General features: G+C 38.6%; 1 protein-coding gene across 5 annotated transcripts in view; it reads left to right on the forward strand.

The window, feature by feature from the left end:
- The first annotated feature begins 1,447 nt into the window (after nt 1–1,447).
- The window catches only part of RNGTT (RNA guanylyltransferase and 5'-phosphatase), a 219,463-nt gene continuing 197,139 nt past the window's right edge, over nt 1,448–23,771 (forward strand). For all 5 annotated transcript variants that reach the window (XM_067702600.1, XM_067702601.1, XM_067702602.1 and 2 more), the window contains exons 1-6: nt 1,448–1,720; nt 10,829–10,938; nt 12,493–12,596; nt 12,686–12,774; nt 20,279–20,354; nt 21,536–21,776. In XM_067702600.1, coding sequence (XP_067558701.1) covers nt 1,657–1,720; nt 10,829–10,938; nt 12,493–12,596; nt 12,686–12,774; nt 20,279–20,354; nt 21,536–21,776 — 684 coding nt within the window. In that variant the 5' untranslated portion in view covers nt 1,448–1,656. The remainder of the gene's footprint in view (nt 1,721–10,828; nt 10,939–12,492; nt 12,597–12,685; nt 12,775–20,278; nt 20,355–21,535; nt 21,777–23,771) is intronic.

Below are 23,771 nucleotides of genomic sequence, written 5' to 3' on the forward strand. Positions count from 1 at the left end.
TAGTGGTGTAAAAATTAAGCACACACTGCTGCCTTAACAACCAATAACAGCTGCTCATCGGTGGTATGAAGCCTCTGCGAAGCATTCCCTGTGCCTAGTACTGAGCTCCCTAGGTGGACACAGTGTGTGAGAAGGACAGTCTCCAAGGGGAGTCATCCCCAGAAGGGGAAAGTGAAATACTTTTCCAGGACCAGGCTCACCTTTTTCATCCTTGGAGATTTGGGGGATCAAACATTTCACCACTCTGGGTCTGGTACCAACTTCCCCCTGCCAGCAGAGAAGAGAATTGGGCATCATTTGGGCAGATTGCTGATTTGTAAGGCAACAGTCTTGTCAGCAGAGGAGTGATACTTTCACTAAAAGGTCTCAGCAGATATAATGGCAGGACAGACCAGGAGTGTGACCTAACTCAGGCTCTCTCAGAGAGAGAGCCATTGGGCCCTCTCTGTTTCAAGGGAGAATTCTGATCTTACTGAGAGGGTACAGGCATTCAGGGGCTGAGCTGTCCCGTAAGTTTAAAATGCATTCTCCCAAACCTCACACTCTTGCAGTTCAAACACATCACTGGTAGTTAAAGCCGAACTGCTACATTATAACTAATTTGCCAGCATCCAGCTTTATATTGAATACTTTAACTAAATTAGCCTGTTAACTACAGAAAGTCTTACTACAGTACATAGTTTAGAAAACACTCCCAATCGCCCCTGCTCAACTGGAAGGGAAAGACCGTTTGTTTGGTAAGGCAAGTAACACCGTCAGGTAGTGGTGCTCCACTGGGCAATTCCTGCCTTTGCAAATTACACACTTTAGTTGGTAATTTTGAGACTCCCAAATACGCTATAAAACTTTGCTCCAGAAGTGTACAAACAAAACTCATAAAAAATGTTTTGAGATTAATTTCATATGTTTCATGGATCCCCAGAAGTACTCCCACAAAGAGAAATTCCTCATTCCTGGTGCTCCAATCTCTCGCTCTTAGAATTTCTCTAAAGCTTGTTCCCCTAATCCACGTCAGGAAGAACTTTCCAAATTCCCAATCAAACGCAGATCCTGCCGGGACATCAAATTTGGCCGAAAAAGGGCTATCAGGTTCTTGAGCTACGACGGCGGTGGAATGGCCCCCTTCGTCAGTAAAACAGATGCCTTTATGGAATCTGCGGACCAGTCTACGTGTGGAAAGAGGATTTGTTTCCTTTCACTCTCTGGGGTTTCCATCGGCAGTCTATGGGAAATGAATACAAGTGCGACTTCTGGTTCCCAATACTACGGCAGCTGCGCATGTGCAAAGCCGCCCTGAGAGCGCTTTGGCTCTGGGCAGGGCGGGGCGGGGCGAGGGAAGACCCGCCCCTCCCATTCGCCTTGGCCTTAACTCCTTCCTATCCGTCCGCCAGCGTCTCTTTCTTCACCTCTGACCTCGGAAAGAAGGGGGTGGGGCTTTTGGGGCGGAAGTAGCGGTGCATTGTGGGCTCGCTTAGAGTTGAGCCTGAATGGAAGTGGCGCGACGGTGCTGACGTTACCGGGTCCGGGCTGTTGGGGTTCGGACACCGGCCAGGATTCGGGTACCTCGACCTCGGGAGCAGAGCGGAGCGCGAGGAGGCGGCGGCGGCGGCGGCGCTGCGAGTTGGTGGAGGGGACGGCTGTGCACGGCCCCAAGACATGGCTCACAACAAGATTCCCCCGCGGTGGCTAAACTGTCCGCGGCGCGGCCAGCCGGTGGCAGGTAACCGGGACGGGGGGTGTTCGAGTCCCCGCGCACCGGCGGGTCCGGGGGTGGGCTGAGTGGGGCGCAGCTTTTCGGTAGTGGTGTTTCAGGACCGAGACGTGCTCGGTCCGATGAAGCTTCGTGGATGAGTGTTTGGGAACCTGGACTGGAGGGAGTGGGGGCACTTCTCACTCTTCAGTAAGGCTAAATATTGCGAACGGGGAGGTAGATAGGAGCTCTGTGTGGCAGGAGCCGAGAACCCAAGAACCCAGTGGGTAATAATACTTTGAAGCTTAGTCAGGAGTTTGTAAACCTTTGAGGGTTCTCGGAAGGGGAAGGGACAAGTGTCGGTTTTGAGAGGAAGGCTAAAGGGAGGGGCAGTTTCCAGCGGTGAAATTCATCCACACTGAGAGTGGAGGTTTTTGTTTTGTTTTTTAAATGATTCTTAATTGAGGACTTTTTCATCTTTGAGTTTGACACAACAGACTTTAAGGTGTACAGTTTGAAAGTGTACAGTTTGATACATTTGGACCACAGGCGCACACACACACCCTGTGAAACACAATTAAGATAGTAAACACAATCATCACCACTCCAGGTTTCCTCCTGCCCTTTGTAATCCCTCCCTCCCTCAGGCAACCAGTGATTTGCTTTCTGTCACTATAGATTTAGTTTGCATTTTGTATAATTTTTAAAATAAATGGAAACACACTCTTTTTGGGGGGGGGAGGTCTCTGGCTTCTTTAACTCAGCATTATTTTTTGAGATTTTCACGCTGTGCTTGTACGTATCAATAGCCCATCTCTGTTTACTGCCGAGTAGTATTCCACTGTTATGGATACACCAGTTTAAATTGGTTTGTCCATTCACTTGTTGATGGTCCTTTGGGTTGTTTCCAGTTTTTGGCTGTTGCGTACTAACTTGCTATGGATGTTCATGTGCAGTTCTTTGTAGGACATATGCTTTCATTTCCCCTGTGTAAATCTCTAGGAGAGGAATGCATCACATGGTAGGTGTAAGTTTAACCTTTTAAAAAACTGCCAGACTCTTTTCCAAGTCATAACATTTTGCATTCCCGCCATCAATTATGAGAATTCTGTTTGCTCCACATCCTCTCTAACACTTGATTTGATCAGTCTTTTTAATTTTACCCATTCTAATAGGTGCTTAGTACTATCTTACTGTGGTTTGATGTTGAGCATCTTTTCATGTGCTTCCTGGCAATTCACATATCTTCTTTTGCAAAGTGTCCAAATCTTTTGCTGATTTTTAAAATTTGGTTGTTTGTTTTATTTTTGAGTTGTTAGTGTTCTTTATGTATTGTAAATACAAATCCTTTGTTGAATATATGCTTTTAAAAGTCTTTTCTCCCATCTGTGGTTTGCCTTTTCATTCTCTTAAAAGTTTCTTTTGAAGAGTTAAAGTTTTAAATTTTAACTAACTCCAACTTAATGCTTTTTCTAGAAGGTGTTTTGAAACAAAATTAAAGGATTTTGTAGTGAGCTATGCATACTTACTAATTATGTACACAGCAATAATATGTCTGCCTAGTTAATTAATTATTTTAAATTTTATTTATTTATTTATTTATTTTTGGCTGCGTTGGGTCTTCGTTGCTGCACGCGGGCTTTCTCTAGTTGTGGCTAGTGGGAATTATTCTTCTTGCAGTATGCGGGCTTCTCATTGTGGTGGCCTCTCCTGTGGCAGAGCACAGGCTCCAGGTGTGCGGGCTTTAGCAGTTGTGGCACACGGGCCCAGCAGTTGCAGCTCCAGGACTCCAGAGCACAGGCTCAGTAGTTGTGGTGAACGGGCCTAGTTGCTCTGCGGCATGTGGGATCCTCCCGGACCAGGGCTCGAACCCGTGTCCCCTGCATTGGCAGGCGGATTCTTAACTACTGCACCACAAGGGAAGTCCCAGCCTAGTTATTTTAAGTTGTTGGAAGAGAAGATTCTCTAGTCATTTTTTAATTCAGGTTTTCTGGTTCTTCTAGTTTGTCAGCTTTTCTTCACATTTTATATAAAATTCTCAGTTAATAAAGCCATATAAATGATGGATAAAAGATAATCTAAAAAAAAAAGATAATCTGAGCAAGCCTTGGGGTGAGGAAATGGTTTTCCTTAACAAAAATGAATAATTTTTTTTACGTTCTAACCATTTTTATATGATTTTCACTTGTGCTTGATAGTCATTGTACTGTCTTCAGATGAATTGATTACAATTCATCTCACTCTTCAGACATTTTGACGTTTTTTCCCTTGGCATCTCTAACTTACTGTTGAATCCTTTCTTTTTACATGTGGCCTTTTCTATGGAGTTATGAAGAAACCTCTAAACTTAGATGTCTAGCTTCTTTTTTAACCTGGAGCATGTTTCCTGGATCCTTTCATTAGTTACCTGCTGCACTGATTTGTGAGAAAAACAAAATCATAAAGAAGGTCTTGTCCCAGTGAATATTTTTTATTTGGAATTAGGAAAACAGTTTTAAAATCAGAATTTTAATATAATCTGCAGATGGCAATGACAAATATCAGAATACTGACTTTTTCCTAGATGAATGGGGCAAATGTGGTACTGACTGGGGGCGGACAGCAGCAGATAAGGTGCTAAGCTCCAGGCAGCTTAATACTTCTGTAAGAAATAGAGTTGTGTGCTTTTTTTTTCTCCCTCTCCTGGAGATGAAGGGTCAGGAATAAAAAGTTTTTCCTTTTTTGTTGTATTACAGTATTTTGACCCCCAAAACATAGACTCTTAATTACTGTGATCAGTGAGTCACTAAGCTCACCTAATCTGAGCAGTTGCGGGCCCTGAACAGAACCCCAGGCCTCCTGACAACCAAACTGAATCTTTACTGGTAATCAATTCTTTGGCTTGGCTTTGTGATCCTTACTAGAAAGTAAGGTGAATACAACATAAAATTCTTGATAAGTCTTTCTGAATTTCCCTTAAAATTTGATCTCTCTAACATTTCTGTCCTAGAAGTGTTCATGACACATTGTGTATTTTAGATAATGTAGGGTTGGCAGTGTTTTATAGTGGTAGAATAAGAAATGCTAGCTATATTCTTGCAAGCGTTAGAGAAAAATAAGGAATCATTCACATTCCCAGTTTCTACCTGCTATTTTCTTCCTCTTTTTTGTTCTGATTAGAAAAGTAATTTATGCTTATTGTATAATTTCTTTGATATTTTGCATATTTAGGAAAATGTGTTATGACTGCTTAAATTTTCTCATTGTAAACATTAGGAGGAATCTTATTAGTACTAGAAGTTCATAATTTTTCTGAATCAGAAAGAAGATGGTGCTAATTATAAATAGTAATTTGTCCCACGCTGAAGTCACCTTCTCTAATTAAACCAGACTTCTAGTGAGAGAGTGAGTACCTGGAGATAGGGCCAAGCTTTATTTCTGAAGAATTCTTTTTTCCTGCTTCTGAGTGATAGATTTCAGGTGAACACTTTGAAGAAAACAAACTTCTGATTATTCAACATAAAATTGTTTTGTATGTACTATGTATAAAGAACCTCCTGGGAACTAACTGGGGGACTATAAATATGATTCAGTCTTATGATAATAGTGATGACTTTGAAGACATTTTACTTAGCAAATATTTGTATATACTTTTTGCTGGTTTTTGGGACTTGGGAGATGATAAAGATATAGTCCCCCACCTTAAAGAGCACACAATTCTGTGAGTAGCAAACCATCATTTTTAAACACAGTTCTGTTTTAACAAGGTTAATAATGACTCTATTATAGAATATTATGGGATACTAGAGATAATAAACCTTTTTTTCTTTTCTTTTTATTATTATTATTATTATTTTTTTCTCGGAGAGATAATAAACCTTGATGTTAGGGAAGAAGAAGGGGAACAGGAAGGCTTCCCAGAGGGAGGTATATATGAATTAACATGAATAAATAGAAGTTTGCTAGATAGAGTGTGAGTGTTGCTTTTTTGTTTTGTTTTGTTTTGTTTTTTGCGGTACGTGGGCCTCTCACCATTGTGGCCTCTCCCGTTGCGGAGCACAGGCTCCGGATGCGCAGGCTCAGCGGCCATGGCTCATGGGCCCAGCTGCTCCGCGGTATGTGGGATCTTCCCGGACCAGGGCACGAACCCGTGTCCCCTGCATCGGCAGGCGGACTCTCAACCACTGCGCCACCAGGGAAGTCCTGTTTTTTTGTTTTTTTGAAGGTCTTATGTTGGGATAGGATGATGGTGGAGAGATTTCAGACTGAAAGTGAGGATATGGATGTGAGGGTGGAGAGTATGAGCCAGATCGTATAAGCTTACGGTGTGATAAGGGGTTTTAATATTTATATACTTTCACAGTGCACTGGCAAACCATTGTCATTTCTTAAGCATTGGGGTCAGATGATTTGACTTCAGTTTAAAGAAGCTTACTTTGATTGAGCTGTGTTTAATGAAAGAGACAAGGGTGAAAGTGGGGAGGTTAGTTAGGAACTTGTCATGGTAGTTCAAGTGAAAGATAATGGTGACGGTTTAGAAGTAGAGTCGAAGAGTAGTAGGCTGATTTGAGAGATATTAAAGAGGGAAAATAGACGGGACTTGGTGCTGGATTTAGAATGAGATAAAGAGAGTCAAAACTTAGTCCCAAGTTTCTGCTTATGCAGTGGGATGATTGGTACCATTAGGGCTTATTGAGGGGGAAAGCAGGTTGGAAGAAGTATTAAAATCCTGATTGCTTAAATGCTGGAGAGGGTGTGGAGAAAAGGGAACCCTCTTGCACTGTTGGTGGGAATGTAAATTGATACAGCCACTATGGAGAACAGTATGGATGTTCCTTAAAAAACTAAAAATAGAACTACCATATGACCCAGCAGTCCCACTACTGGGCATATACCCTGACAAAACCATAATTCAAAAAGAGACATGTTCCACAATGTTCATTGCAGCAGTCTTTACAATAGCCAGGACACGGAAGCAAGCTATGTGTCCATCAGCAGATGAATGGATAAAGAAGATGTGGCCCATATATACAATGGAATGTTACTCAGCCATAAAAAGAAACAAAATTGAGTTATTTGTAGTAAGGTGGATGGACCTAGAGTCTGTCATACAGAGGGAAGTAAGTCAGAAAGAGAAAAGCAAATACCATATGCTAACACATATATATGGAATCTAAAAAAAAAAAAAGGTTCTGATGAACTTAGGGGCAGGACAGGAATAAAGGCGCAGATGTAGAGAATGGACTTGAGGACACGGGGAGGGGGAAGGGCAAGCTGGGACGAAGTGACAGAGCAGCATTGACATATATACACTACCAAATGTAAAATAGATAGCTAGTGGGAAGCAGCTGCATAGCACAGGGAGATCAGCTTGGTGCTTTGTGACTACCTAGACCAGGGGGATCGGGAGGGTGGGAGGGAGCCACAAGAGGGAGGGGATATGGGGATATATGTATACTAGCTGAATCACTTTGTTATACAGCAGAAACTAACACACCATTGTAAAGCAATTATACTCCAATAAAGATGTTAAAAAAAAAAAAAGATCCTGATTGCTCAGGTAGATATGTTGAGTACACAGTTGGATATATGGTTTGGAATTCAAACAAGTTTGAGTTGGAGATGTACATTTAAGGATCATCGGCATAAAGACAATATTTAAAGACATGGTATTTGATTAGTCAGGGTAAGTAATGCTAGTTTCTCTGACAAACAACTCCCCAAACTCAAGGGTTCCAGTCAACATACTATGTTTATTTCTTGCTCATATCACAATGCATTGTGTTTCATGCAGCTTTCCTGGGCAACTTTTCTACAAGTGGTGACTCTCTGGGCTCTTCCCATCTTGTGATGCGGTCCTCTTAAACATATGACCTGCAGGGTTGCCATGGAAGGGGAAGAGCAGGAGTGGGTGCTCTTGGGGTGGTGTTATATCTCACTCCTGCCCATATCCCGTTGGTCAGAGTCCAGTCATATGACCCTCACCAAATTACAAGAGAAGCTGAGAAATGTAGTCTTCCTGCGTGCCACGAAAGAGGAAAATAAATGGAGTTTGATGAACAGATAACATTGTTTCTGCCATGGCAGTGGAAAAGACCTTTCAGGCAGAGAATGTAGAAAGAGTAGAAGACAAGGCCCAGGATGGAACCCCCCCTTACCAAAACCTGCCCTTTAGAAGTTGGGTAGGGACTTCCCTGGTGGTCCAGTGGCTAAGACTCCATGCTCCCAGTGCAGGGGCCCCGTGTTTGATCCCTGGTCAGGGAACTAGATCCCACATGCCGCAACTAAGAGTTCGCATGCCACAGCTAAAGATCCCGTGTGCCGCAACAAAGATCCTGTGTGCCACAACAAAGATCCTGTGTGCTGCAACTAAAAAAAAGAAAAAGAAAACAAAAGAAATTGGGTAGAGGGAACAAAGGAGTTGAGAAAGAATGACTAGAAATTGGGGGTGGTGTTAGGTGGGTGGTAGAAACTAAAGGAGTATGGTGATATGGAAGCCAAGAGAATTTTTCAAGAAGGAAGGAGTTGCCAGATGTATGAGATGCTGTGAGATGTTAAGATAGTAGAAAAGTTGGTAGCAACATGGAAGGGAGGAAGAGTTGATTGATGGTCCTTGTGAGTGCAAAATGGAAAGAATCCAGAGCAGAAGGGAGGGGATTTGCCTTTAATGGGAGTAAGGACAGGGGATGAAAGAGTAAATGGACTCAGATACAGAAAGGTTTATAACTGCAAAGGTGAGGCAAGTTTCTACCTGGTGGTGGAGAGACATTGTTGAATAGCAGTTATTTTCATGGACCCTACGTCCAGATCACCTGGGTTTGGATCACTGTTCTCTCATTTACTAGAAGTGTGACAATGGGCAAGTTACTTAATCTCTCTTGCCTCGGTTTCCTCATCTGTAAAATGGGGATAATAATGTTACATATGTTTATGTTAGGAGTAAATGAATAAATCTATGTAAAATGTTTTAAACATTGTTTGGTATGTGTTAGACATATAAAGTTGCTTCTTTCTACTTTTTCTTTTCAGTACGCTATAATACAAAGCCATCAGTTGAGAAGGGGGTAGGGGAGCTTGGTATATTTTATGAATGAGGAAAAGATGTGAAACATAGGATTGCCTTTGAGACTGATGATTATGATTTATATTGTCACCCTTCTGCTGTGCTCTGAGATTTTCTCTAGGAGCCTTGAGCTGTGTAGGTGGAGGCCCAAAGAAATCAGTCAGGTCGTTGGGTTTACCGAGGTCTGGCTTTTTCTCAGGAGAGTGTGACTGAGCAGCTGGGGAGGAGCACGGAGGTTAAGGGTATGTAGAGGAAAGAGAATCGGACCTCTGAGACGACAGTGAGAAGGAGAGAGGTCTAGTGGGATGAAACTTCTAATGTACCATTATTATTTATTATGTTCATTGTTTGTGGTTTATCTTTACCTAATAGAATATAGGCTTCATGAGGGCAGGGATTTTTATGTTTGTTTTTTCTTTTCACTTATATAGTCTGTGCACCTAGAACATAATAGGCACTCATTAAATATTTGTTAAATAAACTAAATGAAGCATAATAATCTAGGTGAGATGATGGTAGAAGTGGTGAGAAGTGGTGAGATCCTGGATATATTCTGAAGAGAGATCTGATAGGATTTGCTGATGGATTGGGTGTGGTGTGTGTAAGAAAGGGAGGGGTCAAGGATAACGCCAAAGGTTTTGGCCTGAGCTACTAAAAAAATGGTGTTACCATTTGCTGAGATGGGGAAGACCATGAGAGGAGTTTGAAGATTGAGAGTTCAGATTTGGATATCAAGTCTCAGATGTCTTTTAGACATCAAGTAGAGACTAAGTCAGGTAGGCAGTTTGATATTTGATTCTAGAGTTAAGGGAGAGGTTTGGCCTGGAGATACACTTTGTCCGTCATTAGCACACCTATGGCTTTTTTTTTTCTTTTTTTTTGGTACGCGGGCCTCTCACTGCTGTGGCCTGTCCCGTTGCGGAGCACAGGCTCCGGACACGCAGGCTCAGCGGCCATGGCTCACGGGCCCAGCCGCTTCGCGGCATGTGGGATCTTCCCAGACCGGGGCACGAACCCGTGTCCCCTGCATCGGCAGGTGGACTCTCAACCACTGCGCCATCAGGGAAGCCCTACACACCGATGGCTTTTAAAGCTGTGAGACTTGATGAGACACCAAGGTAGTGAATGTAGTTAGAAAGGAGGTGCAAGGACAGAGCCCTGGGACAAAACATAGAGGGGCCAGGGAGATAAAGAGGAGCCAGTAAAGCAGGCTGAGAAGGAGAGGCCAGAGAGAGGGGAGGAAAACAGGAGGATGTAGTATCCTGGAAGCCATGTGAAAAAAGCGATTCAAGAGCTCCCTCTTGAATTAAAAAATGATCAGTTATTTGAGAACTGAGAGTTGACCATTGGACTTAGCAACATGGAGGTTACTGGTGATCTTGATTGGTTTTGTAGAAAATAAAAATAGAAAAAAATGATCTTTTTATGAATTTTGTTTAAAGCCTCTGGACAGATGTTAAGACTTCACTTAGATACTGTTTTAGGTAGATATTTATTCTTACTGATTTTATAATATAAATCAGCTAAAATAGGTGATTTTAAAAGATGACTTCCCCTGTGTTTATACGGTGATTCAGGAAAAAAAAAGGCCAAAAGTCAGTCAGTTTTGCTGAAATTAGAATCACTGATACATTTGGAGTGTGATTTTGGTCAGTATGCTCCTCAGCATGATCCTTCTCCTGAGATGTAGGATAAGCTTATAAGATGGAGAAAGTTCCAATTTCATATTAAAAGAGTATGATAGGAATTTCAAAGAATTGATTTAATTTACTTCATTATCAGTTTTCTAGTTTTTTTAAGGCAATAACTTTTAAATATAGTGGTTTAGAACTTAGTCTTTGTGGAAGTTCCATTCACTGGTAATTTTTTCTTTTGCTATTATATTTGGTTATCAATATCTAGAATTTATGTTGTCTTAAAAAGTTCCAAGGAGTGCCTTTTGAAAATATAGTGTAGGTTGAGAGTATTTCATGAATACTCTTTTAAATTCCATTTAAAACATTGTTAGAAAGTGATTTTGAGAATTGCTAATTATAGAGTTTTAACCTGGAACATTTTCATTATTGAAAATTATTACCTATCTTCATGTTATTTAGGAAGATTTTTACCTCTGAAGACAATGTTAGGACCAAGATATGACAGTCAAGTTGCTGAAGAAAATCGGTTCCATCCCAGTATGCTTTCAAATTATCTGAAGAGTCTGAAGGTAAGAAACAAAACATTTTTTTTTTTTTTTTTTGCGGTACGTGGGCCTCTCACTGTTGTGGCCTCTCCCGTTGCGGAGCATAGGCTCCGGATGCACAGGCTCAGCGGCCATAGCTCACGGGCCCAGCTGCTCCACAGCATGTGGGATCTTCCCGGACTGGGGTACGAACCCGTGTCCACTGCATTGGCAGGCGGACTCTCAACCACTGTGCCGCCGGGGAAGCCCGAAACAAAACATTTTTGATATTGATTTAACATACTTTATCCCTTTCTTGTTCTACAGGTGGCTTTTTATTTTTTTTAAATTTATTTATTTATTTACTTATTTTGGGATGAATTGGGTCTTTGTTGCTGTGCGTGGGCTTTCTCTAGCTGTGGCGAGCGGGGGCTACTCTTTGTTGTGGTACGTGGGCTTCTCATTGCAGTGGCTTCTCTCGTTGCGGAGCACAGGCTCTAGGCACGCGGCCTTCAGTAGTTGTGGCATACGGGCTCAGTAGTTGTGGCGCATGGGCTTAGTTGCTCCGCGGCATGTGGGATCTTCCCGGACCAGGGCTCGAACCCGTGTCCCCTGCATCGGCAGGCAGACTCTCAACCACTGCGCCACGAGGGAAGCCCGGAGTTGAATTCTTATGTAGACCAGTCTCCTTTAGGCAAACGCAACAATAGGTACTCAATAAAAGCAGTAACGACAAAAGAGAGAAAAATAACAGTTTAAAAAGTACAGGTTGTTTCTCTTGCCATTCTTCTCAGAGAGTATATACTTCAGAATGAGGTGGAAGATGTTTGGATTAACTGTTCTTTTACTTGGCTCAGTTCCAGTGTGCATATATTTCAAGGCTGAATATGATTCTGGTTGTTCAAGATTTTTCAAACCTGTGGCCCCCTAACACAAGCCAACTACTTCAGTTACTGCTCAACAGAAGAAATAATGATTTTTGTTCCAATACAGGAAGAAAAACTGGCTGAGGAATGGGAGTAAGTCTTCAATGAGATGCACAAATACGGCCATGTGTACTATTCTTTATTGATTATTTAAGGGATTTACAAGGGAATTTTGACTGTACACACTTTTTGCCCTGTGTACTCACTTGAGAATTTAACTGCGTAACATGTGCTGTAGTAATGACTGCTCGGAGTGCTGGGTTATTGTGTGCCTGGAGCTTTGGTTGGGGTGTGTTTCAGATAGATGATATCCCTGTTCTGGCTTCTTGTCTAGTAAATCATAGGTGGAGTGACAGATGCAGAAAACTACATCAGTGTTTGCTTTTTTAGGTACACTTTTGTAATGTTGAAGTGGAGTCTGTTTTGCTTATGTTCTTGTTTCATCATTAGTTTGGGGGTTAATTTATTTTATTTAGTGCTTAAGTTCTATGTCTTGAATAAGACTTGGATAAGTGATACTTTCATTATTATTAGTTCATTGGCAGAGTGAACCTAAAATCTCCCTTAGTGTAGTTGAATGAACTGGCCTGGAATACTGCCATTTAGTCAGTTCGATTCGGTACAAATTCAGTTACCAGTAAATCTGTCCTTTTTTCTTTCATTCTTTTTTAAGGTTAAAATGGGCTTGTTGGTGGACCTGACAAATACTTCAAGATTCTATGACAGAAATGACATAGAAAAAGAAGGAATCAAATATATAAAACTTCAGTGTAAAGGGTAAGTCATGTATTAAGATTCCTTAATATTTAAACCTTCTGCTGAAATTTGTAATCTCTTCTTAAAAAAAAATGTTTTTGTATTACTAGACATGGCGAATGCCCTACAACGGAGAATACCGAGACATTTATTCGTCTATGTGAGCGGTTTAATGAAAGAAACCCGCCTGAACTTATAGGTATGTTTGGCTTCACTTTACCAATGTTGAATATTTTCTTTGTGATTGGGTTTCCATTTTCTTTTTTACAAGTGAATTGATATGGAAGTTTTTTTTTTCTTTTTAAAATCATCACCAAGAAGCATTTACTAAAGTAGTAGACTAACTTTTTTTTTTTTTTTGCGGTACCCAGGCCTCCCACTGCTGCGGCCTCTCCTGTTGTGGAGCACAGGCTCCGGACGCGCAGGCTCAGTGGCCATGGCTCATGGGCCTAGCCGCTCCGCGGCATGTTGGATCTTCCCAGACCGGGGCACGAACCCGTGTCCCCTGCATTAGCAGGCGGACTCTCAATCACTGTGCCACCAGGGAAGCCCAATTTCCAATTTTTAATGTAATTCCAAGCAAAATCCCAATGAGACTTTGGAAAAATTACTATGAAGTTAATTTCTATTTGTTAAGTCCACTGCCTCCATTAAGTCAGTATTTATTGAGTACAGAAAACAATTGTTTGGCAAATCAAACAGGTGAAATTATGGGCAAGAAAATTTTGAAAGATAAAAAGTAACAAGGGGATTTTCCTTACCAGTTATCCAAGCGTATGGTAAAGTAATGGAAACTACAGTGGTTTCCTAGTGGTAGAGATGTTTTTCACATCAGAGAGGGAAGGTGTGATTATTCAACAGATGGTTATGAGACAATTAGCCGACTGTATAATAAAATATATTTTAGATGGATCAAATATTTTTGAAAGGACCCATAATAATATAGGAGAAATATAGGTCAGAACTTATTTAACTCTGAGGTAAGAAAGTGTATTCCAAGTTTATTGTCAAAGGCAGAATCCATAAACAGGTATTTTTTAAGCCGTATTCCTGGACCGCCTGCGTCGGAATCACCTGAGGATGTTTATTAGAAGTGCATGCTTTAGGGCCCCGTACTGGACTTGTATGATCAAAACCTCTGGGAATGAAGCCTAGGGATCTAATTGTTTTTAAAACAAGGGTCTTAGGTGATTTTTATGTACACTTAAATTTGAAAACTGCTGTCAAAAATTAAAATATCTATTCATGGTAATAGTAACAGCTAGGATTAATGAATGCTTATTATTTGCCTGGCAGACTTGGTGGGAAACTATGAATGAATGAATGAATGAATGTAATCCTCATAACAACTCTGTAATATGTGGCAGTATCCATATTTTACAGATAAGAAAACTGAATCTCAGAGAAATTAAGTATAGTTTTTCCATGGTGACACATCTGATAAGTGGTTAAGCCAGGTTTGTAATCCGGTTTCTTACTTCAAAGTCCAAATCTCTAATTACTTGCTACACTGGTTTCTAGAGTGACCACATAAAAATGAAAAATAAATTCTGTATTATAAAACACAACAGAAACAGAGCAAAAAGATATTTGACTAATTGGGAGCAATATTTGAAGCATATATGACAGATAAAAGTTAATATTCTTATATACAAAAAGATTTTATAATCCAACAGGCAAAAGAGGCATTTCTCCATAGAAAAATATGGAAAACAATGAAAATGAAATTTATAAGAAATGAATTACAAATAGCCAAGAAACATGAAAAAAATTTTCATTCGTACTTGTTAACAAGAGATACAAATTAAAATATATGTTGTTACCTTCCCCCATCAAATTGGCAAAGATTAAAAAAGAATCATAATGTCAAGCTTTGGATAAAGTGGATGTACGTATACATTATTAATTTGAGTGTTAATTGGTACGCCCTCTCTGGAGGGCCAATTTGGTGATATTTGTCAAGATTCTTAAAAGTGTTCACACTCTTTGACTTGTCAAGGCCACATTTAAGAATTTATTTAAAGGAAGTAGTCAGAGATGGACATAAAGATTTATGAGAAAGAAATTTAATCACATCTTCATTTGTAATTAAAAAACTGGAAACAGCTTAAACCTCTGATAGAAGCAGATCATTTATATTGTACAGTAAGCAATTTATTTAACAGAAGAACAATAATATGGGACTATATGACATGGTATTGTGATATGTATATATATTTACACATTCACATGAATATGTGTAACAAATACACACATATTTAGGATACAACCAGAACATAAACAGCTTAAAATAGCATTGAGACCTTTATTTGAACAATTAAAAACAACTTTTTTCATCCGAGAGAAGCCATTATAGGGGTAAAGAAGAATTCAAGAAGAACTTCAAGAACACTTAACATCTGGAATCAGATATCCTGATTTCAGGAAGATTAATACTCCCAAGTCAACCCTTGTTATAAATTGTCCGGTTGTATTCTTAGAAGAACTGATGGGGAAATTTTCTAAATTGAGTGTTTTATGGGTTATTAAAAAAAAATTATAGAACTGTGCTACAATATATGTTAATATATATTATTTGTTTTATATCACTGGTAGGGGTTCTCTTCATGAGGATTGAAGTGGAAGCATTTGCTTTGGGCCTGTCCAGTTTTGGAGCATTGTAGTGGCAATTATTTATTGTAATATTCTGAAGACAACAACAGAAACTGGTCTTAGAGCTGGTTGCTGGTAACACCTTTTCAAACAAAAAGAATAAAGAATCAAGTTTGTGTTCTTAGGATCAGAAAATATTGGTCTGCTTTTACAATATTTTAGTTGTGTTAGTATCAGAGATGGAATTTTCATCAGCCTTGCACACATTCTTGTTGAAGCATACTTGTGATCAACAGTAGACATTTGTGACATGACAAAAGTTAGACTCAGATTTATTTTCAAAGCTACTCTTTTTTTTAAATCATCATTTTACTGTCAGTTCATGCAGTTAGCCTGGTTGTGGGATAATACTGTAGACTTAGTGGAAATGAAAAGTTCTTGAAACACAGAAGCCTCAGACGTTTTCTGATGTTTAGGAAGAACTACAGCTTCATAATCCCTTATCTGAAACCCGTGGGGGTCATATGTTTCCAATTCTTACCATATGTTACCTCCCCTGGAGATAGTACCTCCTAATTTTTCTTTATTGTAGAAATTTTCAGTCATACCAAAAATAGGGAGAATAGTGAAATGACACCTCATGTATCCATCATTCAGCTTCAATAATTATCATTTTGCTGTTTTTTTTTTTTTTTTTTTCATTTTTCCTCTCCTCCCCCTAACAGATTTCTTTCTGAGTATTTTAAATTAGATCACAGGTACCATGTCATTTCACTTAAAGTGTTTCAGTATGCATCTCTAACTGATAAGGATTTTTGGTTTTTATATAATCACCATGCAGTTGTACCAAACAGAATAATGAGAAATTCCTTAAGGTCATTAAAGCCTAGTCCATTTTCAGGTTTCCTCAATTATAGAAAAAATGCCTTTTTAAGTTAGATTTTCAAACCAGTTTCCAATAGTGTCCACATGTTGCATTTTGTTGTTATGTCTCTTAAATCTCTCTGATTCACTCTCTTTTTTAATGCTATCAGTTTGCTGGAAGAAACCACATCATTTGTCCTATAAAATATTGCATTATCTGGGTCTACCTGAGTGCTTCCTCATAGTATTAGTTAACTTTTTCGTTTGTCTTCTGTATGTCCTGTAAACTGGTAGTTAAATCGAGAGGCGTACTTATATATTTTGGCAAGCATACTTCTTAGTTGGCGTTGTATGGTTCCTTTCACACCACATCAGGATGCACATAATGTCTGATGGTCCTGCTTTTAGGGGTACGAAGATGATTAAGTGGGTTCTGGTGGCACCATCTTGTTTCCTCTGTTACAGACTTTTTCATCTGTCTTTTACCTAATGATTTTATCATCCATTGATGGTTGCTGCCTTCATCCAGTATTTCATTAGGGGTTGGAAAACAGTGATTGTTTTCTGATTCTCTCTCATTTCTTCATGGATTAGCTGGAATTCTTCTTTAGTAAAGAACTATTCTCAACGATTTGATTATCCTGAAATGCAGTTTGTAATGGAAAGGCAAGTTAAGCGTCTGATTCTCTTATTTCTTAATTTCCAGAATAATGAATTGGTATCTTACCAATCTCCAGTGGTGACTGATTACTTTCTTTTCTTGGAGTATCTGTATGAACTCATGAATTTTTATATAGTTGATGTATTTAAATCAGTTGCAGTCAATATTTATTCTTATGCCCAAATTGCTCCATCCTAGGCCAATGGGAGCCCCTTCAAGTTGATTTCTGTATCCTTTTGATAGTACCCTATCAGTCTTTTTTAGAGCTTTTTTGAAATTATAATTACAAATAAGAGATTATGGAGCTATAGTGCATTTGTTTGCATGTACAGAAATAACTTGAGGATAAGAATTTTGTGGACTGGAGAAATAAAAAAGTCTGTTTTGTGTTAAAAGAGAAATGGCTGATTTCTTGGTAAATGGTGGACTACATATAATAGATGTGTAGCTTAACTAATGCCTCTAATTACTTTAGGTGTTTCTAATTATAAATACATGGGCCAGATTTGTGAATATATATTTTCCTGAGTAGCACACGTGTATTTTGGTAAAAAACATTTCTCTTGATTAAATAAAAATATTTATAATAACTTGGCACATAATAAGTTCTTTTTTTAAATTAGTTGATTGATTTATTTTTGGCTGCATTGGGTCTTTGTTGCTGCGCGTGGGCTTTCTCTAATTGCGGAGAGCAGGGGCGACTCTTCTTTGCAGTGCGCAGGCTTCTCATTGCAGTGGCTTCTCTTGTTGTGGAACATGGGCTTTAGGTGTGTGGGCTTCAGTAGTTGTGGCTTGCGGGCTTAGTAGTTGTGGCCCATTGTATATTCTTGCCTCCTTTATCAAAGATCAGGTGACCATATGGGCATGGGTTTATCCTTGGGTTTTCTTTCCTGATCCATTGATCTATATTTCTGTTTTTGTGCCAGTACCATACTGTCTTGATTACTGTAGCTTTGTAGTATAGTCTGAAGTCAGAGAACCTGATTCCTCCAGCTCTGTTTTACTTTCTCAAGATTGCTTTGGCTATTCAGGGTCTTTTGTGTTTCCATACAAATTGTGAAATTTTTTGTTCTAGTTCTGTGAAAAATGCCATTGGTAGTTTGAGAGGGATTGCATTGAATCTGTAGATTGCTTTGGATCATATAGTCATTTTCACAGTGTTGATTCTTCCAATCCAAAAACATGGTATCTCTCTCCATTTCTCTGTATCCTTTTTAATTTCTTTCATCAGTGTCTTATAGTTTTCTGCATACAGGTCTTTTGTCTCCTTAGGTAGGTTTATTCCTAGGTATTCTTTTTGTTGCAATGGTAAATGGGAGTGTTTCCTTAATTTCTCTTTCAGATTTTTCATTGTTAGTGTATAGGAATGCAAGTGATTTCTGTGCATTAATTTTGTATCCTTCTACTTTACCAAATTCATTGATTAGCTCTAGTAGTTTTTTGGTAGAATCTTTAGGATTCTGTGTGTATTACAGTATCATGTCATCTGCAAACAGTGACAGCTTTACTTCTTATTTTCCAATTTAAATTCCTTTTATTTCTTTTACTTCTCTGATTGCTGTGGCTAAAACTTCCAAAACTATGTTGAATAATGAGCACTGGTACTTTCTTAAATTGCATATCATGGCATGACTTAATCACTTAATTGGCAATTATTCTTACATTTCCTATTCATAAAAATATTTAGTTAATCTTGCTAGAGTAAAAATTAGATGCAAAAATAGTAGTGGTGTAGATGAGAAACATTTTTAGAGTATTTGTTGCTTAAATTGGTCTCAAATATAAAGTAGAAAGGAAATTTACATGTTGGGTTAAGATTTATGTTGAATAAAAACGTCTATTTACAGCTGACATCTTTGTGTAACTTTTGAGGCACGTTTTCTTAACAAAGCACTGGAGATGATGAACTTATAGAGTTTCATGATTATAGCAAGTATTTCTAAGGGGTAACTTTTTCTGTTCAAGGCTGATCTGTTTATTTTTTATCTCTTTTCAGAAACTTCATTTCAGTTGTATCATTGTTCTCTATTTCAGTCTCTGTGATTTAACCAGGTCCTTTTCAACCTGTAAATATACCCAAGCCTCTTATATTAAAATATTACCCCTACCTCCAAAAAACCCCCACACCTTTCTGTTTTATATTCCCCTTCTCCTTCCCAGTCAACTTTCCAAAAGATTGATACTTGAATCCATTTATTTTCATTCACATCACTGCGATCTGGAGTCCTCCCTCTGCAGTCTTAAACAAATAGTGACTTTCAGTTCTAATCATTTTGTGACATTTAAACAGTTGAACACTCCTGTCTTGGAACTTCCTCTTTTCCTGGTGAACATGACCCAGTGTTCATGCACTCTTTGTTTTCTCGACCCCATGATTGTTCATTCTTAGTCGTTTTTTATGCCCTTCCATCCGCCAACTTATTCTTGAAAGGTTAGTTTTCCTCAGATTCCATCCTTAATTATCTTCTCTTGTTCTGTTGATACTTACCCATTCTCAGTGATTTTGCCCACACCACAGACTGCTTCTGTAGTGACTATATGCTGATTATTCTTGAATCCACAACTCCAGCTAGATCTCTCTGTGAAGCTCTTTACCCTTATTTCCAAATATTTGTAAGTCTCATAAGAACCTTAAACTCAGCATGTCCAGCTGTACTCATTGCCTTGCCCGAAAGACTGATGTAAACGCCTGTACTTCCTTACCTGGTAAAGGGGGCCATTGCCCAAATAGTCACCCAAGTCAGAAACCAAACTCTCAGTGTTGACAGTTATTCACCCCTCAGATTGCACATTCTACCTTAAATGTTTCTTCCATAAATTACTGGGATGGCTTCCTTACTAGTTTTCTTGCTTCATTGATGCTCCGTCTCTACTTTACATTGAGCTGCCATTGAAGTGGGTTCTCTACAGCGTGATCATTTAATAATGTACACCAAGCTGTCTTTATTACTTTTCAAAGTAGTTAAAATGACTTGAAAATGCAGTCAGTTTTAGAATTTATGAAACTCATTTGCAGCATTTCAGAATATAGAGGCAGGACCACACTGATCTTGAATATGTCCTGAAAAAAAGCTTAACAAAAATAAATGTCTTTTTCTCAGCAGGTTTTTCTTCTAAAAGTTTATTTTGGAAGATTACAAGCTAATGTAAAGATACAGTCAGTTGATTTCTAGAGAACTTTGTTTTTATTGTACCGTGTATCCGTCAGTTTGTTATTTTCCGTATCTAGTGAAGTGTCTCGCGTGCATGTGTGTGTGCGTGCGCCTATGTTCTTTAGAGTTGTGTGTTTGATGAAATACCTCCTTATTTAAAATGCTTGGAATCTTTTAGTTTTAAAATAAAACTTTAGACCTTAGAAACAGTTGTAACTAATAAATCAGTATATGTTATATTTAAACTTATAGCTAGTGCTATAAGTTATTTTCTAAGCAATTTAAGCTGACAGGTTTAATAGTTATAAAAGAAGGCCAAGCTTTAAAAATGTATTTTATAAAATGATTGAAATGTTTTGATTGCAGGTTGGGGTTTTAAAGTAAAACGTAGCCTCTGAAGTGATTTATTGAATCAAAATTGTTTTATTTTTTAGGTGTTCATTGTACCCATGGTTTCAATCGCACTGGTTTCCTCATATGTGCCTTCTTGGTGGAGAAAATGGATTGGAGGTATTTGTTTCTTGTTATAATGACATATTTAGTAATTGATAAAAATTTTTTATTGCTTTTTCAGTTATAGCATTTTATATTGCCAGGTTTTTGGTGAAGTCATGAGTAATATGATTGACTCAATTGGTTCTCATTTTAGATTTGGTTAATCTTTCGAGCACCATTCATTACCTGGTGTTTTCTACTAAGTAGCACTTTTGAGTGCTTATGGATCCCATATACCATGCATTTTCTTTTCCAGATTTTTTTTCACATCTTACAGAATTATCAGAGACAAGTTCTCCCAATATTTTGTGTACGTTTTCACCTTGGAGGTTACTATTGTTTTTCTTTTCATTTTTAATAGTACCTTTTAAAAATACCTATTGAGTACTAGGAAAAACTTAAATGCTATACAGAAAAGGTATTTTGGGGGACAGAGTTATTCTGTTTAAACCAATAAGCATGTCTTTCTGAGCAGCTGTTATTTGTAAAGTGTCTTTTTAGATTCTGAGAGATTAGAGAATGGGATATTACTAACTGAATTTCCTCATTTACTTTGAAGGTCTTTACTTTTGTTTACAAAGCCTTTCACGCAGTAGATCCTTCTCTGAATATAATCAGCTGAAGTACACATGTGATTGTATGTTTTCCTGTTCATTCATCCTTGGGGGTTCTCTACTGCATGCACTTCTAGCCCTGCCTTTCTGGCCTTTCAGATGCTCTACACAGTAATGCTACACGATACAGACTCCTATGTCAGACTCAGCCTATGCTTAGCCTCTCTCTGATGACCTGTACTCTTAATGCCTGGGTGTGTTGAAAGTTCCTGAAGAACCAGCATGCTTTTACTCTCTTTTCATATTGCTATTCACATTTCTTTGATGTTTTCGCTGAGAGTCAGACCTCAAACTTCAAGGGTTTACTTAAATTCCTTACAGACTGTACCCAGTATCGTCTATACACTCATTGCAGTTTACCTCTAGAGTTTTGGAAATTCCCATGTACTTATGTTAAAAATGTTTCAGAATGAATTTGTCTCTTAATAGATTGAATGCCTTGAGCGTGGGGACTGTGATTTGTCCATTTTAGAAAACCTCTATTATGCTTTGTATAATTGCCTTAAATGTAACAAGTGAATTTTGATAAATCTGCATAAATGGAGAGTAGTGAGGAAATTGCATGATGTTTATTTTCCATAGTATTGAAGCAGCAGTTGCTACTTTTGCTCAAGCCAGACCACCAGGAATTTATAAGGGTGATTATTTGAAAGAACTTTTTCGTCGCTATGGTGATATAGAGGAAGCACCACCCCCACCTCTATTGCCAGATTGGTGTTTTGAGGATGATGAAGACGAAGATGAGGACGAGGATGGAAAAAAGGAATCAGAACCTGGGTCAAGTGCCTCCTTTGGCAAAAGGAGAAAAGAACGTTTAAAACTGGTAATGTTTAAAAATACTATTATAGTCTTTACCTTTTCTTCTACAGCTTCATTGAGACTTATGCAAATGGAATGTTAACTATGTTTGTTTAGCTAGATTTGTTAGATTATTTCATTCTGGTTATTTCCAAAGACTCTTAATAGCCATGGATCTTTGCCTTTTCTATAAGAAAAGTTTCAGTTATATAAATTCATCCTGTTTTTGTTTCTTAGGTAAACCAAAGAACTCTTAGATGTTAGATTGAGAATTTATTGTTTCTTTGCAAACTGTTGTGAGATTCTAACTAAATATGGAGTGAAAATTTTTACTGATGCTTTACAAAATTGTCCCATAGTTAAAATAACTTTGCATATGAATTCTGCTCCTTTCCATGGGTGGTGTTTTCATATTTTTCTGTAAAGTTGAACTCAGAAGATTCTTATTTATTCTATAGCCAACTCCTGTTAATCTTCTAGAAATAAAAGGCCTAAGAAAAAACATTAGGCATTACCTTCTTTTCTCGGGAGGACAGGAGAGATGTTGAGAAGAAGATTGCTGGTTGTACTTGTACATACACAAGTAGATGGTGTAGGCCAAAGGGTAAAATCAGGGAAAGTGTGGCGGTAATTAATTGTTCATAAAGGTAATAATTAAGGTGTGTGAGATATCATGGTTGAGCAGTAAATCCCACAACTCATTTATTAGTATGCATTGACTGACAGGCAAGGAAGAAAATTCCTTGTTTTATGTAAATAATAAAATACAGTTATTTAGGGCTTAAAAAAAAAGTCTCTTGTTCGAAAAACATTGTTTTAATATGTATTTGCACATTTCAAACTTCAAGACTCAGTGGCTACTGAAAGTGTAAATTGTTTTGAAACATAGAAATAATTTAAAAAATAACTTAGTTTTTTACTCTAACTCATTTTCTGGACTAGTTTTTTACTCTAACTCATTTTCTGGACTTAGATATCTGAAATTACTGAATCACATACCTAGAAAAATAAGAATCACATTCTAAAGAAAGTCTAATAGCATAATATGACATATAGATGATTACCCTCTTATCACTTCTGTGAGGGAATTCAACTGTATTTTTTAAGAATAACATTAATCATGAGCATACGCTTAATGTATTTTTGAATTATGATCTAGTATTTGAATGTGTAAAAGAGTTTAAAACAAACATTACTGTTTTTACAAAATAGGGTCAAGTTTGCGGCATTTATTTTTCTTTGCCATCAGAAGGTATCTTAAAAATGACATTTATTTTATAAACTTAAGCACCATTAAATCCCTATAATTGCAAATGAGCTCCAGCAGCATTAAAAGGAAACTAGCTAAGAAGAGCATGTTTCTTTAGGGGAATAAATGACATATAAAATAAAATCCCAAACCTAGTTTCTCCTGGTTTGTTTTGTCAGTTACTAAGAGGGGTGTTTAAAAATTCCCCACTGTGATTGTGGATTTACCTATTTCTCCTTGTAGTTCTGTTAGATTTTGCTTTTTATTTATATATATATATATATACTTTTTTTTTTTTTTTTTTTTGTTGTACGCGGGCCTCTCACTGTTGTGGCCTCTCCCGTTGCGGAGCACAGGCTCCGGACGCGCAGGCTCAGCGACCATGGCTCACGGGCCCAGCCGCTCCGCGGCATGTGCAATCTTCCCGGACCAGGGCACGAACCCGTGTCCCTTGCATCGGTTGGCGGACTCTCAACCACTTGACCATACTTGTGGTATGGTCCTTTTTATCTTCCTTTCTTGCCTTAAAAAAAAATTAATTAATTAATTTTTGCCTGCGTTGGGTCTTCGTCATTGGGTCTTCATTGCTGTGCGCAGGCCTCTTATTGTGGTGGCTTCTCTTGTTGCGGAACACGGGCTCTAGGCGCACGAGCTTCAGTAGTTGTGGCTCACCGGCTCTAGAGCACAGGCTCAGTAGTTGCGGCTCACAGGCTTAGTTGCTCAGCGGCATGTGGGATCTTCCTGGACCAGGGATTGAACCCGTGTCCCCTG

The sequence above is a fragment of the Pseudorca crassidens genome, chromosome 13, assembly GCF_039906515.1.
Source record: "Pseudorca crassidens isolate mPseCra1 chromosome 13, mPseCra1.hap1, whole genome shotgun sequence".
Lineage (NCBI taxonomy): Eukaryota > Metazoa > Chordata > Mammalia > Artiodactyla > Delphinidae > Pseudorca > Pseudorca crassidens.